Here is a 19,699-nt window from a genome sequence, read left to right as displayed (position 1 = left end):
TCCTATTGCTAACTAAAACAAACTAAATAAACAAATACAACAAAAAATACCACTTAAAAAACATCCTGGGCCCAGACCAAACAAAACACAGCCCATCCCAACCAAATATGTTGGGTTTCTCGCTCATCAGCCCAAACAAAAACAGCCCAACCCACGTACAAACCCACTTAGGGTTTCATCACTAACTTCTGCTGCTGCTCCCTCACCGTGCAGCTCCCCTCCCTCCAAACAAGTGAGAGAAACACCATGTGCAGGGAAAGCACTCCTCCAAGCTCACGGCTCCAAGCTCCTCCTCGCCGTTTGAAAATAAGGGCTGCTCATGGCTCCAAGCTCCTCCACGTTGTTTGAAAACACCGGATGCATGCATGCTCTCCAGCAATCCTCCACAGGCCATAGAAAAAGCTCTACTCTCTGGTATCTCCCCAAAGAAAACTACAGGGCAACTACCTCCCATCTCCATGCATTTCTCCGGCGTTTTCACCTTCGTTCTAACCAGCACTGACTTGTGTGCCGTGGGCCACCTTGTCTTCAACCTTCTCCACCAGCTCGTTCACCGTGGGCCACATCTAGAACAGAGCAAAGACCATCTCGAGTCTGGACCGCTTGGGACCGATCAGACCATGCCTCTAACCCTCACTCTATGGCCTTGAGAAACAAGCATTGCTCCCTTAAAACATCTGGACCTGAACCTCCTAACGCCTTGCGCCATAGCCATGGAGACTAGATACCGTCTCCTTTTATTCACAACACCAGATCTTGGAACTAACATGGGCTAGACAGACAAAAGGGAAAACTAACAAAAACAAAAGAAAAACAAAAGGAGCGGGAGGGAGGGAGGGAGGAAGGATCCGAAGCTCCCCCCTCCCTCTGAGGAGATTTTTGTTTTTTGGTTCTAAAGAGATGAGAGAGTTTCTCTCTCTAAAAGCTTCGCTCAATTATACCTTCTCTATAGCCCTCATTTGAGACTTGAGTTGAATGTAACATTGAGTGGTGTTTATGAACATCATGATAATAACCAAGATATTTAGGATCTGTTTGACAACAAAACAGTTCTCAAGTATTCTCGAAAATTTTCAGATATTCTTTCCCAAATATCACTTCCTTATAAAAATACTTTTCAATTTTAAATATTCAATTTTTTCATCTAATCATTACAATTTTTTCAAAATCCCAAATAAAACACTAAAAATAATACTATTTTTTTAAATTTCAAAATAAAAATAAAATTAACTATTTTTTTAACTTTATAATATTTTTTTTCTTATTTTTTAAAACTTAATAAAATATTTTAACTCAAATGACTTTATTACCATTCACAAATATATTTACATATTTTAAATAACAAAACCACATATACAATTTGGGGATAATGGGAACGGGGCTTAAAGTAAAGTAGAAAAGAGGAAAAAAAGGAAATGAATATAATATAAATGTTTATGACAGCGGAGAATTCTAACGCATGAGGTGAATGTTACGTGTTTATGCTTATTCAATAAAATTATGCTTCCCTCTGGTTAATGTTGAATATTTCAAAAAGTTCCTCCAATTTAATTTTGATTTCTTTAGAAGTTTTCTCCCAATATGTGATTTTTTATTAGTTCAACGTTTGAGAAGGAAACGTTTAGTAGTTTATAAATGAATAAGTTTTACAATACATAACTTGGAATATAAGAGTAGATATACAATAATAGTACGTGTTACCTAGCGAAAGCACTGACCATATGCACACACATGCGTGCAACGCATTGATATAAGAGTAGATATACAATAGTAGTGTTACCTAGTGAAAGCACTGACCACATGCACGCACATGCGCGCAACGCATTAATGCTCTAGATGCACTTACGTATGTCACAAGTGACATAATTGATTTTTTTTAATAAAATGATATGGTTTTTCATTCTTAATAACTGTCACTGATAATTATTTTTACACCTTACGAAAGAAACTATTTTTATTTATAATTTAAATGAAATAACACAACTACTGCTATTACATTTTTTTTGAAATTTTAAGATTAATATTCAGAATTTATAATTTACATATAATATAATCAATATTATATTCTAAAAATAAAATTGTTAGATTCTCTTTTACAAAATTTAATTTCATTAATAGGAGGTAGTATTTATCTAACCGCCTCATTTGCTATTTTGGATCTCTTATTGCCATCATTTCTAACAGTTAAAAATACATTTTTATTTAGTTAATGTTAATGTTTATGTTTAAACTTTGGATAAACGAAACCCAGTCCACACACACGCAGAAAATTCTCAAGTACAGTACACTCAACTGTAGAAGGGGTAACAAAGAGGACGTTGACGGTCAATGCGTAATCTGCAAGTTACGTGTCCATCTAAAGAAAACGTAAGTCAACGATAAGGCTAATTTAGATTCCGACATAAGATGAAAGATGTTTTTAGATAAAATTTAAAAATTAAATAAAATATTATTTTTTAATATTATTATTTTTATAAAATTTAAAAAAATTGTAATAATGAGATGAGACACTTTCTGAATCTAAACAAGACTGTGTTGAATAACAACTTGTTTGGATAAAAAAATAAAATGAGATAGTTTTAGTCTTTTAGATGAAAATTAAAAATTGAATAAAATATTGTTAGAATATTATTATTTTTTTAAGATTTGAAAAAATTGAATTGTTTATTTATTTTCCTTTAAGTATAAATGATATATTTCATTTATCAACCAATCAGTCATTACAAGACTTCTCCCTTAACACAGAGCTCATAATCTATGGAGGGCCTTCCTCAATCCATACAATTTCTTCAGAACAAGTAAGAGTCAATTTGGCTAGTAAATGAGCTGCATTGTTAACCTCCCTATGAATGAAATTTACAGACCAATTCGTATTGCCCTTCATCAATCTTCTGGTATCTTCAATTATTACATCATAGTCTGCCCATATATCATCTTTACCGATTGTATCTTTGACAACCACCAGGGAATCACCTTCCAGCATTACCTTCTGCAATCCCAGCTCCAAACAGAAAAAAATTGCTCTTCTGAGTGCATGTGCCTCAACCACTACAGGCTTAACAAATGCAGAAATTTTTTAACACAGACAGGCAAGAATCTCACCCTCGGAGTCTCTTATAATGATCTCAATTCCCACTTTTTTGTTTTTTACATCCAGTGCAGCATCCCAGTTAACTTTACAGGCCATATCATCAGGTTTTTTCCACCTAACTGAACTCTTGTAACTTACATCAGGCCTAGATGGATTGTTTACAATTCTGAACTCTTCAAGATTCTACTTGACAGCATGAAGTAATACTTTTGGACGCTCAAACTTCTTCTCAAAAATGAAAGAGTTTCTTCTCAACCATATCCTTGTTATCATGCAAGCCACAAGACCAACCCCATCCTCCTAACATCTATTAATTTGCTTCCATAAATCCATAAAGTGACCTGCAGAACAAGCCCACTTATGAACTGGACTATCATTCTCTGCCCAAACATCTGAAGTAGCCGAGCAACACCATAAAGCATGAGTAATAGTCTCCTATTCCTCTCACAAATTGGATATAGACTGTTTTCACTTATTTTCTTCTTTATTAAATTCAGATTAGTAGGGAGTAAATCATGGCAAGCCTTCCACAGGAATTGTTTCACCACACCCTGCACCTTCAGCTTCTAGATCAAATTCCATCCAACTTCATCTAAGTTCATAGTCAAAGATTCACCCTTCTTTGCCCTTATCCTTGAATATTCCAGGTGATACGCATTTTTTACAGAAAATAAGCCGTTCTGTGAACAACCCCACCTCATTTTGTCCTCTATACCCATCCTGCTAAGAGAAATATTACAAATGGCCTCAGCCTCCGCTTTGTTAAAAATTTCATTAATTAGCACTTCATTCCATTTACCCATTTCCTCATTAAATAACTGCCTAACAGTTGCATCAGCAGGTATTATCTTCACAGGAGATTGTAATAAATGAGAGGAAGATGAAGGTACCTATCTATCCTTCCATATTTTGATCATATTTCCATCTCCAACTTTCCATAACAATCCATCTTTTATTAAGTCAACAAAGGAAAGAAGACTTCTCCAAACCAAAGATGGAGAATAACCCAATCTAGCATCCAGAACACTATTTCCCTTAAAATACTTCTCTTGCATTACTCTTGCCACCAATGAGGAAGGATTATTCAAAATTCTCCAAACTTGCTTAGCCAACATGGCTTTGTTAAAACACTCGAGCTCTCTAAAACCCAGCCATCCTCTTCTTTTAGAATCACACATCTTTAACCAGCTCTTCCAGTGAATTCTCTTATCATTTTGTATATGACTCCACCAAAATCTTGACATTATAGCAGCAATCTCTTTACACAATTTCCTTGGTAGCATAAAGACACTCATTGAATAAGTTAGTATTGCCTAGACAACAACTTTTAACAAGACTTCCTTCCCTGCTTGTGAGAAGAAATTTTTCTTCCAGTTGTTAACTTTCATCCATACTCTCTCCTTTAAGTGCTTGAAGGCATTGTATCTTGATCTACCAACAATAGAGGGGAGGCCAAGATATTTCTCAAAATTGCCACAAACAGCTACCCCTGCCACTTTCTAAATCTACCTTCTTACAGCCATAGGGGTATTAGAGCTAAAAATTATGGTGGTTTTTTGTCTATTTAAGCACTGACCCAAGGCCCTCTCATAAGTGCTTAAGAGCTTTTGAATTTTGAACCACTCTATCAACTTTGCTCTTCCAAAAATAACATAATCATCAGCAAAGAGTAATTGATCCACTCTTATGCCTCCTCTGGTTACAGCAACCCCCCTAATATCACCATTTATTTCAGCCACATCAACAAGAGAGCTCCAACCCTCAACACAAAGAATGAACAAATATGGAGAGATGGAATTCCCCTTGACGAATTCCCCTTCATGGCTTTATAATACTACCTGGTTGTCCATTGACTAAAACAGAATATGTTATTGAAGTAGCACAAACCATAACCAATTTAATCCACTTTTCCCCAAAACCTAGCTTCCTCATCACGCCCTCCAAAAATCCTCATTCAATTCTGTCATAGGCTTTGGAGATGTCCAACTTAAAAGCTATACTTCCAACCCTCCCTTTTTGCCTTGTTTTCATGGTATGCAAAGTTTCATATGCAACCATGACATTATCTGTGATAAGCCTGCTTGGGATGAAAGCATTTTGAATTTTTGAGATGACCTCTGGCAGCACCTTTTTTAACCTGTTAGCTAGAACTTTTGACACTATTTTGTATAGCACATTACATAGACTTATAGGATGAAATTCACTAGCCACAACAGATTTTTCAACTTTAGGAATTAAGGCAATATGAGTAAAATTGAGATTATAATCGAATTCACATTTGCCATTCAAAAAAGACAAGACAGCTTGACTTACCTCCTGCCCTACAACACTCCAATAAGTCTGGTAAAAGCAAGCTCCATATCCATCTGGTCCAGAAGACTTAAGTGGCCCCATATCTTTAAGTGCAACTTCAACTTCAAACAATACAAATTCCTTCTGCAACTCAGAGTTCATGGCACTAGTAACTTTCCTCTCAACTCCACTTAAACCCTCTACAATAGCCTCTGGCGATGGATTAGAATAACTGAAAAGGTTTCTGAAATACTGAGAGAAAACCTCCTCAATGCCTTTCTAATCAGTCACCCTTCTTCCCTAAGCATCCTGAATTTCTGTAATGCAATTTCTTTTTTTTTTCTCTGACTAGCATGTTCATGAAAGAACTTGGTATTTCTATCACCAAGATTATACTAAGTTCTTTTTGCCCTTTGCTTCCATTTTAGATCTTCCTTTTCGAGGAGTAAACCTAAATCCTTCTGTAGTTTTCTTACAATCAAGGCATTGTGAGCCCCTTCAACTTACTACTCTTTTTTTAGCAACTCAGTCAGCCTTAAGATCTCCTTCTCCCCATCAGAAGCTTTTAGTGAGCTCCACTTAATTAGTTCACCACTGCACCTTCTTAATTTTCCTTGGACCTTTTTTAATATGTTTTGGCCTACATTGTCTCTCGCCCAAGTAGCTTCAACAATATTCCCTCCCTCTTCCTCTAACGTCCACTTAGCTTCAAATCTGAATAATCTTCTTCTATTACCAGCAAAACAATTAGACTCATTTATTATCAACAAAACAAGCTTATGGTCAGATTGCCTAGCAACCAGAGTCTCCACCCTCCTATCAGCAAACAATTCCATCCATTGAGAATTGGCAACAGGTCTATCAAGCCTCTCTTTAGTAAATGAGTCATCAGTGTGCTTATTAGATCATGTAAATTTCACTCCCCTCCACCCCAAATCATACAAGTTGTTACCCTACAAACACTGTCTAAACTCATCCATTTGTCCCTCAGGTCTTTCTTTTCTCTCCACTTTCTCAGATTGTGATACTATTTCATTGAAATCTCCAATCACACACCACCCCTGTTTATTCAATGGTTTCAGACTTGACAGTAAATTCCATTTCGATTTCCTTCTTGAGGTCTCAGGATGGCCATAGGAACCAGTCAAAGTCCACTTGGTCATAGATTCACCCTGCCCCACCATCACACTGATATGGGGCTGAGTAAAGTTAATTACTTCTACATTGACCTTCTGTTTCCACAACAAAGCTAGCCCCCCACTACTACCTCTAGCATCCACCACAAAACAACCTCACAGTCCATTTTCTTTTTTATAACATCAAACTTATTTGTTAATAGTCTTGTCTCCATAAGAAAGACTATCTCAGGCTTCTTATCGTTTACCAAGAGGTATAGGTCTTGAATTTTTCGAGGGTTCCCAAGCCCTCAGCAATTCCAACTTAATATTTTTATAATGATTGGTGGGGCTGTTTAATAGCCTCCTCCAATTCCTTAGAAAACATATTCTCTTTATAGTCCACATCATGCTTCCCTCTCTTCACAGGGCTCTCTTCCCAAGTAGTATCCTCATCAATCAACTATAGTCCACGCTAACACTTGGTAGACATAACAACCTTATTAGGATTACTGACATTTTTGGCCCTTCTTTTCCATCTCCCTTGGTTAATCACACCACCACCCTCACTCACCTTCACATCATTTTGCTTCTCTACTGACCTTTCACTAGTGGCCATTGAAATACAAAGTTCCCCTTCATACTTCTCATTTACCTTATTCTCAGTCAATTCCTCAATCATCTTACTAACCAAAGAATTACTAGTCCTTTCATCTTTTGGTACTGGCTTTTGTTTATGCATACTCTGCTCCATAACCAACTCATTTGCAACACACACATTCTCACTACCACTTGGTTCAGATTGATTAGGATATGGATCTCCCTCCCTTTCCCCCAAATCCTTCTCATGATCTTTCCCCTTCCTGCACTTAGGTTCATGTTTAACATAGCCAGAACCTGACCTATCATCACTTGGAATTCCACTCCTTCTCCCCATCAGGTTACTGGCCCGAAGCCAGGATCCATACTGTAATTTCCCTCCTTGTTTTACATTTACACTAACACCTGAGTTAGAGCATCCTTCTCCCCCATGAACAATCACTCCACAATTAAAACACATTCTAGGTAATTTTTCGTATTTTAAAGGAATCCAGTATTTCTTCCCAAGCAAGTTCATAGTTCTTCCACGAGCAATGGTTTTTTTTTTTTTTTTTTTTTAAGTTCAATTCAACTTTAACTCTCAAAATACCCCCCCTAGCCAGATCCATCTTCCCTTCAATCAATCTCCTTAACCACCCCTATTAATTCTCCAATCTGCTTGCCTACCTCTCGATTCATACAAATAAACGGTAGGTTAAACAATTGAATCCAGGAATCCTTAGTATCAAAATTTATCTATTGTGGATGGGTAAAACCATCAAACAGTTTAAGGACCAGAAGATAGCTATTGAATAACCACGGCCTACCCTTCAATATACATTATGCATCACCTTGACAATCAAACACAATCATAAATAGGTTTGCGCTGATTTGTTGGAAAGAAAATGACCTATCTACTTTCCAAATCTTAGCCATAGTACATCTGACCACCTCCTTCCCCACTCGTCGATCGGACCACAACTTACAAACTAATCATCTCTCTCCCTTCTGCGCAACATCCTCTAATTCAATCTAGGCAACTTCAATTACTGAATTCTCATCTTCAGTCAGGCTGAATTGGTCCCAACATATCTCCAGATCCTCCATTTCTTCCCACCTTAATTCTGTTACAACGAATTAAGGAGAAGCCCTTCCTTAGTCACTCCACGAGCACCAAAAATACTCACTCCACCTATTCGCTCTCCCAGAGAGTTTAGAGGAGACTTGTTTATTATATTTTATGTGTAAATTTAAAAAAATTGTCATGATAAGATGAAATGAGATGGTTTCTAAATCCAAATAGTTCTAAGAATTATATAGCCACAGCTTAACGGTGTAGACCAAGTTTGCATGAAAATTGAATTTGGAGTCTCGGTACAAAGTGAAGGCGTGAAAGCATTGAGGTTAGCAACAAACATCTTATATCAAAAGAATAACCCAAAACCAAAGGAACCCATGAACCGTGTAACAGTACTACTGAAGCCTAGGAGTCTAGGCTTTTAGAATCTCACTTATTATTTGGCCACAGATAATTAAAAAGTGTATTCGTGTGTGATGTCGGCAGGGTGTGCATTTTGATATTAAGTCAGCATTATTGTTTCGTTGCATGATTGTACTCATTCTATTATCTATACTTGATTATTGATTAAAGATGAATTGTTGATGATGTTGTGTTTATAACTTACATTATGGATTTAAATTATCATTGGTATACAGATGGAACATAAAAATTGAAGAAAACGAGTAACAAAAAAGAGATACAAAAAGGCCCAAAATAGGTAAAGAAAAGACCCATACCGACTATTGGATTCAGGCAAATTCCAAAGTGGACTCCGACTCCAACTCCAACTCTAGCTCCAATTCTAACAGTTCTGATCAGAGGCAAAGTGGGCTACTAATCGAAGTTGAAGTCGAAGTCCCCAACGATGTCTGCCTCCGATTAGAGTTGGAGTCCAGAGTTGGGAAATCATCGGGAAATCCAACTTCGTTAAAGTCAAAGTCCAGCCCGATAAGGACATAACTGGGTTTTAATTTATTTTGTATTTTTTTTTTAGCCCAAAATAAGCAGTACACCAAGGTCCAGAAGCAAATAAGTACTCATGCTTTTCGTATTACTAAGAAAAAAACAAGCTTTATTTGCCTTGGCTTTGACAGTGACAACCAAGCAAACCTCTAAGAAACATGTTTTTTGTTACTAATATAGGCTTTATTTTTCGGCTTCTTGCTTACCGTTTCGCCAAAATATATCATTCATCAACCGAGTTAAATTTCATCAGGATTGCCAGAGATGTATTTCTTCGCACTATATCTGAAGTCAGTTACAACGTACGATCTTTTCAAATCTGTAGAGCATCAGCAATTGATGCCGCAAGACTCAACACTTCAAAAGGAGCTTTATTTGCTATGTCTTTGACAGTAAGTGGGCAAGAATCTGTTATCCAAAAGTAGGCAAACGCCTTCTCCGACACTTCTGAAATTGAATGTAAAAGGTAATGAAAATCATAGCAGTTCAAAAGAGAAGCACTGGGATTGGGAACGGGAAAGTACGTACCATCCTTGTGAATGAATCTCTCCCACGAGCGCTTAGGAAACACTCCATGGGTCACGTAAGCGCTCACCTTTGCTGCACCATGGGCTGCCAAAAGTTTCTAGCAGAATCAAGGGAGGAAAAAAAGAAATGTTATGCCCCAGGATTGCTAAAACATTCATAAACGAAATGTCCATTTGCATCAGACTGCCCAATTTGTATCCATGTTGAACATATTGAGTTAAAAGAAAAAATGGGAACTCACCTTGATTACCTCTGTGGGAAGATGAACATATTTGTAAAGAACGACATACAATGTTCAACTTCAATGTAACAATAAAACATCTCAAACTGTAACATAGGAACATAAATAGAAAGAAAAAACATATTTCAAAAAAAGTTAGGAAGGTCTGAAGTATGTATAAGGATGCTTGACTGAGTCAACCAATGAGTTATAACTTCCGGGTTTAAACAGTTCTTTTTTATTAAAAAGCGGATACACACAAATCACAATCCCACTTTCTGTGTTATTCCATATTTCGATGAATCAGTGTTCACTTATCCGTATTGTTTCATGTCCTTACCAGTCCCACATGCTTGAATTTACATTAGTTACGTATGCTATATACAAGAATTCAGGTTTGGTGCTGATGAGAGATTTTGATGTTTCAATCAGAATGACAATATATTAGAAATACAATAAAATGACTTAAAATCTTAAGTGAACATAAACTTACCCAAGTCCTGAAGCACATCCTCAAAAGGCTATGAATACAAAGGAAAGAAATGAAAATGCCTATATAACGAGGGCTAACTGAAGGATACCTGGCACTCAATCAGGGTGCCTCCTGATTGGACTAAATCATCAACAATGACTACATGACAACCAGCAGGATTTCCTTCCTTGAGCCGAACTATCCTCTTATCACCCTCACGAACCTTCGCGCACACCACCTCAATTCAACAACATAAGAGGGCAGCATATAATACAAGCATCGGATTATAATTTTGATGAAACTTTTTGATCAAAAACCTACCATGCTATGTGGTACTTAAATTTAGGACACTGCAATTCTTTTTAGAAATAACCCTCTATGTATGAGTTAATTAGGAAGATGTCCTTCAGTCAATTTTTCCGTCCATTAGTGCTAATTAAAATACATATCATTTTCACAGATTACCATGTGGCAACTTTCATTTCTTTTAAAGATTAAAATAACTTTTTTTTTTTTAAATAAAGAAATTTCTTAATAAATTTATTAATAATAAAAAAATAAAGAAATATTTTTTATATTTAAAAAATATTACAACCGTTTTTTGTATAAAAAAGACCACCGGTGGTGGCCATGGGGTGGCCAAGCATCAGGTGGCCAATGGTTGAGTTAGCCTCTTTCTTAGTTCTCAAACAATTTTAACATTCTTAAATACAAAATCCATTTTTAGTTTACCATGTTTTCAGAAATAATTTAATTTTTTAAAATTATTTTTTATAAAATAATAAAATAACTTTTTCTTAACAGAGTTTAAATTTCCATGTAGTTCTATAAAGTGCCACAAGTTTTCGGTTAACTTTGGTGGACGGAAAATTGACGTAGGGTTCTATTTATAATTAACACATACCATAGAGGTCATGTCTCAACAAAAGAAAACACAAATCGCACATGGCCCTAAATCTAATTACTCCATAGCATAAGGGGTGTATGACCAAAATTTCCTAACTTAATCATCACTTTATTTGAGGAAAAAAACCATGGGGAAAAGATCCAACAGCTTGTGGAATCGCTTCCAAGCTCCATCATCAGGAAATGCAACTACAATCTGGATGAGGTGTATTATTAGAATGGGGAGATATAGTAGAGAATTTACAGGCTAGAATGTATTGCAAGAGCTGCTATGAAATCAAGAACTGAGCATAAGCACTCACATTGTCAGCATCTGGAAGCTGGTGCAGACGCTGCTTTAAAAGAGGAATGCCAGTCTCAAACAATGGCAAAACATGGTCCCCAAAATAAAATCTTTCCTGTATAATAATGGAAATGAGCACACGTGGATGTTATTGTCGCCATTATCTCACCTAGAACTAATATCAAAGACAAGCCTGAAGGGTGCAGAACAAGATAAGTAATATTCCCCGGTACACTGAAGCTTGGTTCAACCATAGTGGAGAAAACATATTTTGTAATCTACAATTAGTGGCAAACACTTCTGTATATTGGAAACAGAGGATCTATCTAACAACACATTTTCATTTTGGGTAAAATGCATCAACATTGTCTGCATATTTCATTATATTCTGTCAAGGCCCTATGCTCTTAATAATAAGGTGTGTCCATCCAATGACATTGACGATTACTTATATGGACCATTACATGATTTATGGATTAGCAAAATAAAATTGTTGCTTCATCCTATCCTTCAAAATACATCACCAAAACCCACTTTTTCTATTTTACATACTGACTTTTACAATAGACTATACATCAGTTTATCTATTTTTTCTTCATATCATTTAAATAATGTTTTTTATTTTTTTTAAACATTTCCTTTCTACCAATAAATTTGTAATATCCATATATTTTTTTATATTTACAATATATTATTATATATAATGTAATATAATTCAGTCCTATAAACACAAAATAAAATTATATAAGTTAAATAAAAATAAAAAAATCAAATCAAATATGAAGAAATTGGATAAATAATATTTCCAAGATTTTTTTTAGAAAAAAATAAAATAGTGTTTTAAATGATGGACACTAAACAGAATTTGTATTGAAATGTAAAAAAAGTATAAGGAAATGAGGGAGTAAATGAAGTATAAATAATAAAAAAAATTATTTGAAGGATGAACAGTACCCACTACATGTAGCAGGTAACTGTAGCAACTTGTATTTTACAAAATCTTTTACCTAATCAGATGGAGCTCATTTTATGAACATTCCTTCAAATATTTTACATTTTTTGTATTATACATGAGCCATTGAGAGTGCTCTTATCAATATAAAGAATGTTAAAAATGAAACAGAAGAAACATAATCCAAGGATAGCCCAAGCCGCATATAAGCCTTATACTCCAAAAAGATTAGTCAATGTTGCAATTGATGACTCACATAGAGTAGGTACATTATAGAGCTAATCATGAGCGCTAAGTCCAGCATTGCCTGCTTGCTAGGTAGAAATGGACTTCATAAGTGATACTAGGGAAGCTTCAAAATGATTAGTCTTTTATGGCGTAGATGTGGTTAGCATTTTACCTAGGTCGCTGAACAATATAAAGCCTAGTTCTAACCTAGTAAGAAACCAATGTGGGACTCAACACTCAATGCACCATTATCATATTCATTCACCTCTATCATACTTCTTCCATCCAATGTGAGATTTAGTGAGAGTATCACAAAAAGTAAAAGAAATATGGAGGGATGGAGAGATAGTAAAATCAGACATCAACCAACAATATATGTACTTTCAAATGCAATGAAAGAAAATCTTATATTTCTGAATATTAAATTAAAACATTGTTAAAGCCCCTAGGAGATGCAAACAAAATCAAATCAACGAATAAACTTCCAAATCTATTTTTTTTTTTTCATTAAAAACTAAGAATGAATAACAGAATCTAAACAAAATACTAAATAACATAAATATTTTGTGTAACTCATTAAATTACACACGCATTCATATATGTCTCTATGTGTGTAAAGACTAGAATATTATCGTTTAAGTACCAACACCGTATCTCTAAAACCAAAACCTCTCCATTCTCTTTAAAACTCTCCCAAACAGAAATCAGCCCAAAGGAAGGGGGGGGGGGGGGGGAAGCTTCAGCTCCTTCCTCCCTCCCTCCCTCCTTCCATCTAGTGGGTGTGGTTTTCTTTGCCTTTTTCTTCTGCTTTTCCCATTCAAAGGGTGACAAATAGTTGATCTGTTGCTTTCTGAAGCCTCAAAACCAACACGCGCCCCACCGTAGGTTGCCCAAGCTACCGATCGTTCAGACGGATGAAGAATTTTGTCGAAAGGAGTGGCGTGTGTGCCTCATGCACATGTCAAAGTTGCGCGTGTGATCCATGCGCCACCACAAGGGAAGCCTCCTGCAGCACCAAGCGTGGTAGATCTGGATTTAGGGCACTCGATTTCTTCAGACTAACCCATCCATCGCTCTATTAGGGTGGCACGTGTCCCTCACGCACCCCCACAATGTTTTTCATTTGGTTTTGTTGTTGTTTTGTTGTTTTTGTTTTCCTTCAAGGGGGTGCGGATCTGCAACTTTGTATGCTATAAATCGTTTATTTTCCCATCTTTGTGTATGGTTTTGTGTTGTTTTTGTTTAGGTAGTAATAAAACCTTCTCCTCCTCTAGAGGATGGGGGTAGAAAACCCTCTCCTCCTCTAGAGAGAGGAGGATGAAAACCATCTCTGCTTTTGGTAATGTTTGTCTCTACAGTTTGTTTGTAGAAAGTTATAGAAGTTAAGATAATACCAATCTCAAAGGAATTTGAGCGCTGGTAGGAGCTCGAACAGTAACTAGTTGGGTTGTAGTATGTATTAGGTCACAGCTGTAAGCGAAGCTCGAACAGTAACTAGTTGGGTTGTAACTCCCTCCCTCCCTCCCTCCCTCTCATATCTGACTATCATATAAATGTCACCACAATAAAAAATGAAGGGTGACTAGTTTAATAAGTGCTATTTTATTGGCCCATAATATGTGATATCCACACGGTTGACAGCAATCACCAAAACTATGGATAAAAGGACCCATTAGAACAATAAAAGATTGACAAGTGTGATTAGAAAAATCAAAAGCCCATGGGCCTTGATAGAACACCATCAATACACAGGACCTGTTGATGCATTTCACCCTTGCATTTTTTCTTTGGATACAACTTATTGATGAACTTAGTAGAAGTAACTGCACAGTTAACAAGAATTTTCAATTTTCAAGAATTTATAGATGTCGAATGCAATAGGGAGTCTTGTATAGGCGGATACCTCCCCAACTCTTTAACAAAACTCTTAATTAGATGGTCAATAAAGGATGATGATATCAAGCTACCAAAGGTGCATAATTTGCAACTCCGCCAGGATGTACTAGTCACAGCAACACAATGCAGGAAATATCTCAATACTGGTAGTGTAATGCATATCAATAAAAACTGGGCATCAACCTGGACATCTCAGGTCTGAATGACAACCACTATAATATGGGTAACTCCTAAATTAGGATTGATGATAATTAAGTACCATTAGTTTCAATGATCACCACTCAAAACTTTCTGTTTATTGTGCAGCAATAGACTCTAGCATTTAGGGTCACATTATCACGACTGAGAATCTGAAATTGATCCTTCCATATCTCATATTTAGGATGATATGGGGAAGCTAATGAAGATATACTTGTGACTCAGTTATGTTAGCTAGGTGTTTGTCAAACTAGCTTCCACAAGGAAAAAAAGAAAAGAAAAGAAATTGGGAGCTTGAATTTTAACCAAAAAAACAAAGATCAACAGATGATTCTAACACTCAACTACCTGCTTCTAATATTTTTAACTCAGTGTAGGTCACATTATCTAAATTATATCTTCAAATATATCCTGTATTAAACAGAGTTTAGCTAAAGACACAAATTTTCCAGATGCATAATAAAAATAATGAAACATTGGATTAAATAAAAATGATTAAATAAGTAAAAAAGCTAGTGATAACATCAAACATGAATACCTAGGTATTCTGAAATATATATCACCATCCTAATGCTCACTTTTTCTCTCTAGGTTCTAACTACTAAGCCATAAGCCTATGACACCACCTCAAGCCATCTTAAGTTCTTAACCCTTGGCCAAAAGAAAGGCATTCCTTAAAACCATAAAGAACTGCAGTCTAGTATCCAATTCTTACAGAAGAAAAGGCAAAAGAAATTGTTCCAGATGAACAATTAAAAAAAAAAAAAACAGTCCATATACACCAAAGGTGAAAGAATAGATATGATAAGCATGCAAATATCATTAATTAAGGCAACAAAATAACTTGAAACAATCTTATTAGCATCACATAATTTATAGTAAATTTGAAAAGGATGCTGCTTTTCCAGAAGAATAAAAGTAAAAAAAGTCAACCAAATTATGTGATTCTAAAAGAGCAGCATTGAAGCACCAGGGCAATAGAAGCAAATCTAACTACTTCCAGAATAAAGAGTACCTGCAAAGCATGAATATCATAGATGACTAGACTATTAGGGCCACCTCTTGAAATGGGTATATTTGTCAACATCCTTGATAAGGTAAATGCAGTTGCTACATCCCCTTCATCTTCCATTCGCTCAAAGGAGCCAGTTGGAAAGAAGGGCAACACCAATGTGAAGGAAGCGACAAACAGCCGTGGTAGTAAATATATAACAGAGAGCTGCTCAAAGATTACTCCAGTGGAGCTGAAGGATGCAAGAAAGGCAACATGTTGACCTCGCAGATCTTGAGCGTTGTTAATATAAAGGTTTGGAAATCCATCATCGAAATTCCTGTAGATGAATAGAATTTAATCAGTTCTCCAATGCATCCTTATGTAAAATTAGCTCTAATTGCCCCCACAATTCAACTAAAGATAAATTTTAAATTACACATAAAAAAAAGACTAGGAAATTTTGTTTAACTATTTAAAAAGTAGAAAAGTATTTTCTTTTTTTACCTATCGAATAGGAAAAGACTAATTTTTTTAAAGTCCTACGCAGATTCTGGAGCAACCACAGACATTTTATCATCTCTTGGTCAAGGAAACAACATTTTAAGTTGCAATGATTATTTGTATCAATTCTTGCAGGCCCAACTTCAATGTTTTGTGCAAAGCCAGTGGCAACCCAGCCGCACATTAGGTACAGATCATCAATCTCAAATTCCCACCAACCGTTAGATATGGAAACAAAGACACAAGTGTGAAACGGAGAAAAGCACCAAAGGTATATCAAATAATAAATTTTGAATAGAGGTGGCATGCATGCTAGTGTAAATCTTGATCAAAATTAATACACTAGCATGCATGCTCCATAAGAGCAGTTTACGTAAATAGACCAGGTCATCATATCAATACTTGCAAAATTGCTTAGACTAATTGCTTGTGTTGTGCCAATAAAAGGATCGTGTTAAAGATAGTATGCGTAACACTACAAAGGTCGAAACCATGGAAATTGATACAGTAGACGACATATAACTGTCCAATTAGGGAAGTGATTCCAACTTAAAATTTAAAACAGCAAAGCACAATAGCTCAATTACCCTTCATTCTTATTTTTCTCTTTCTTCGCAATGTCAGATTTTCCGCAACAATGTCAATGTCCATTCTCATAGTAATTCTGTTTTCTTCTTATTCATTTTCCTCTGTTTTTTCTTATTCATCTCCTCTTCCATTGTATAGCTAAATTTATTAGAAAAAGAAAACTACCCATCTCATGTTTGCAACAAAATAAAGAGATCAAGCACAGTACCAACAAGAAAAAAGTGAAAAACGTGAAGATGTGATTTTAGAACTTGAAAAAGAAGAATAAAGTGACCTCCATTTGATGGTTTGGAGAGTGATATTGTTCGACTGAGCGGCGACGTTCCTGGCAAGGTCCTCGCACTCTGGACAGTAGAAAAGGTGCACTTGCTTCTTCTTCGTCTGAGACTGAGACAAAGCCATTAGCGTCCAACCCCCGCACTGTCGAATGCTTTATAAAAGGGGTTAGGGACATCCCTACAATGCGAAGTGACCATCCGTACAGTTTTTTCTTTTTTATTATTGAAAGCGTTATAAAAGGTGATATATATAAAAAGTTGAATAAAATAATATAAAAGTATAATTTTTATAAATTATTTTTATTTTAAAATTTAAAAAAATTAAAAATTTAATAAAATTATAATAATTAGATAAAATAAAATAAACTAATTTGTATAACCGGAAGTTAATTTACAAACTAATTGCTTGATATGACATATATCATATGTTTTATTATAAAATAAATTTTATAAATTAAATATAATATATTAATTTACTTTTATAAAATTTTGAGTGGGATGCTATATTTCTCTATCTAATGGATTGGACTAGAATCTTTTGCATTCGTTCTCTTACTGTCTTTTGTATCGTGAAAGTATAATCGAGTTTGTCTCACTTATATGACATTCTTAGATTTTAAATATTGAATTATTTATTATATTTTACATGAAAATTTCAAAAAATTATAATGATAAAATAAAAATTTTGTATTTGAGATGAAAATTTTATATGCCTAAACCGAACCTTAGTTTAATATTTTATTCTAATATGAGTTAAGACTGAATATATCATTCGAGTTATATTTTATATTTATGAAGAACTTAATAAATTTTAATTTATTTACGAGTTACTTAATTTTAATAAAAAATAAGTTATTTATAATATAACTTATAATCTTATTTATAAATTTTGACAAATAAATTTAGAGTTTTTGTAAATGTGTTTATATTATATAAAAAAAATCAGTAACACTCGTTCTAATATTAGGGATATGATTTTTTATCATCTTTTAAAAATATAAGATTGTTATAAAGTTAAAGATAATATAATTAAAAATAATAAAGAAAGATTAGGTTCTGCTTGGCCACTGAGAATTCTCAGATGAGAATTTTAAGTTTTAAGATTAAATATTAAAATATTATATTTTAATATTATTATTGTATTGGGATTTGAAAAAGTTAAGAAAAAGTTAAATTGTTTATTATATTTTATATGAGAATTTAAAAAATTGTAATGATGAGATAAAAATTTTATATTTGTGATGAAAATTTTTTAGGACCAAGCAGAATTAATCAATTTGATAACTTGTACGAATCATGTCTCTAATCTCAAGTCAGTCACGTTTCACGAGGAGCATGCGGTGACTCCAATGCGTTTTTTTTTTTTTTTTTTTTTTTTTAATTTTTTTAGAAAAATGGTGGCTGTGATAGACCTCAATATAATTTATTTATTTTTATTTAATGATTAAAGATGTATTTTTTAATAATATTTTAAATATTTAACCGTATTAAAAATAATAATAATAAAAAAAAAAAAAAACAGATAAAATAGTCTTATCCTGCCAGACTTATTCTCAGGCTACACCTCGATGAATACGGCACAACTCTCATTTTTTTCTCACGCCTCAACCTGTCTTTGTTGTCAACCTGTAAGAGTCGTCATTCTCATATGATGCCAATAGGGAAACCCAAGTAGTATTTTCCTTGCTTGCGCCTAGCAGGACGAGTCTTTCCTTTGGAGTTGTGCAAGTAGCATAAAAGAAAAAGATTAAAATGTTATGAAATCATTGAAAAGAGAGAGTCATAACGTGTTATAAAACTTTTAAAAGAAGAGAGAAAGAGATAGAGCTCAGAGAGGTTATGAAACTTATAAATTTCTTAAAGGATTCAACGATATATTTAGGAGTACAAAGGGGACTATGCTTTTGACGACTAGCACTATGTATTTGACGGCTAGCTCACTATACTAGCACTATACACTATGCATTTGATGGCTAGCTCACTATGCATTATGTATTTGACGGCTAGCTCACTATGCTAGCACTATGCACTATGCATTTGACGGCTAACACTATGCACTATGCATTTGACGGCTAGCTAAATGTGGTTATACAATTTAAGATAGTTTATAACACTTCCCCTTTGGATGACCATATTTAAAGAATATGCCTTGTTAAAACCTTACCAATGAAAAACCATGTGGGAAAAAACCAATGGCGAAGGAAAAAGAGTACAGTATTCATGTGTATCGCCGAGTGCTTTAGGATTGCCTCATTAAAACCTTGCAAAGGAAAACCCAGTGGGATAAAATCTTAGCGAAGGAAAAAGAGTACAATCAGCACAAATCTTCAAGACATTACTTCCCCTGAAAAGTACATGATAACAGGTCTTCAAACCTCTGCATTCCAATGTTCTGCATAATCTTCTTAAATGTTGCAGTTGGTAATGCTTTAGTGAATAAATCTGCCAGATTTTTACTTGACCGTACCTTATTGGTATCAATTTCAACTTTCTTCTCATGAATTGCAATGATCTTCTTGTGTGTATCTGAAAGATAACTCACATCTGTACATCCA

General features: G+C 34.8%; 1 protein-coding gene across 1 annotated transcript; it reads right to left on the bottom strand.

The window, feature by feature from the left end:
• Positions 1 to 9,159: 9,159 nt before the first annotated feature.
• Positions 9,160 to 17,331, bottom strand: LOC122304111 (ribose-phosphate pyrophosphokinase 4-like). The gene is made up of 7 exons (XM_043116165.1): positions 17,141 to 17,331; positions 15,799 to 16,114; positions 11,529 to 11,624; positions 11,354 to 11,422; positions 10,430 to 10,558; positions 9,629 to 9,725; positions 9,160 to 9,547 (listed from the first exon to the last, which is right to left on the bottom strand). Exons 1-7 carry the CDS (start codon positions 17,266 to 17,268, stop codon positions 9,414 to 9,416), a joined length of 969 nt encoding a protein of 322 aa, XP_042972099.1. The 5' UTR covers positions 17,269 to 17,331; the 3' UTR covers positions 9,160 to 9,413.
• Between the last annotated feature and the right edge of the window lie 2,368 nt (positions 17,332 to 19,699).

Source organism: Carya illinoinensis, chromosome 3 (assembly GCF_018687715.1).
Source record: "Carya illinoinensis cultivar Pawnee chromosome 3, C.illinoinensisPawnee_v1, whole genome shotgun sequence".
NCBI classification, from domain to species: Eukaryota; Viridiplantae; Streptophyta; class Magnoliopsida; order Fagales; family Juglandaceae; genus Carya; species Carya illinoinensis.
This window is presented reverse-complemented; position numbering and strand designations above follow the sequence as displayed.

Bases quoted from the DNA above. Each gene is read 5' to 3' on its own strand.
- LOC122304111 (XM_043116165.1), bottom strand. From the start codon at position 17,268: ATGGCTTTGTCTCAGTCTCAGACGAAGAAGAAGCAAGTGCACCTTTTC. The intron at 16,115-17,140 runs GTCACTTTATTC...ATTCATCTACAG, and splicing joins CTCCAAACCATCAAATGGAG to GAATTTCGATGATGGATTTC. The intron at 11,625-15,798 runs GTACTCTTTATT...ATTATTATACAG, and splicing joins ATGATATTCATGCTTTGCAG to GAAAGATTTTATTTTGGGGA.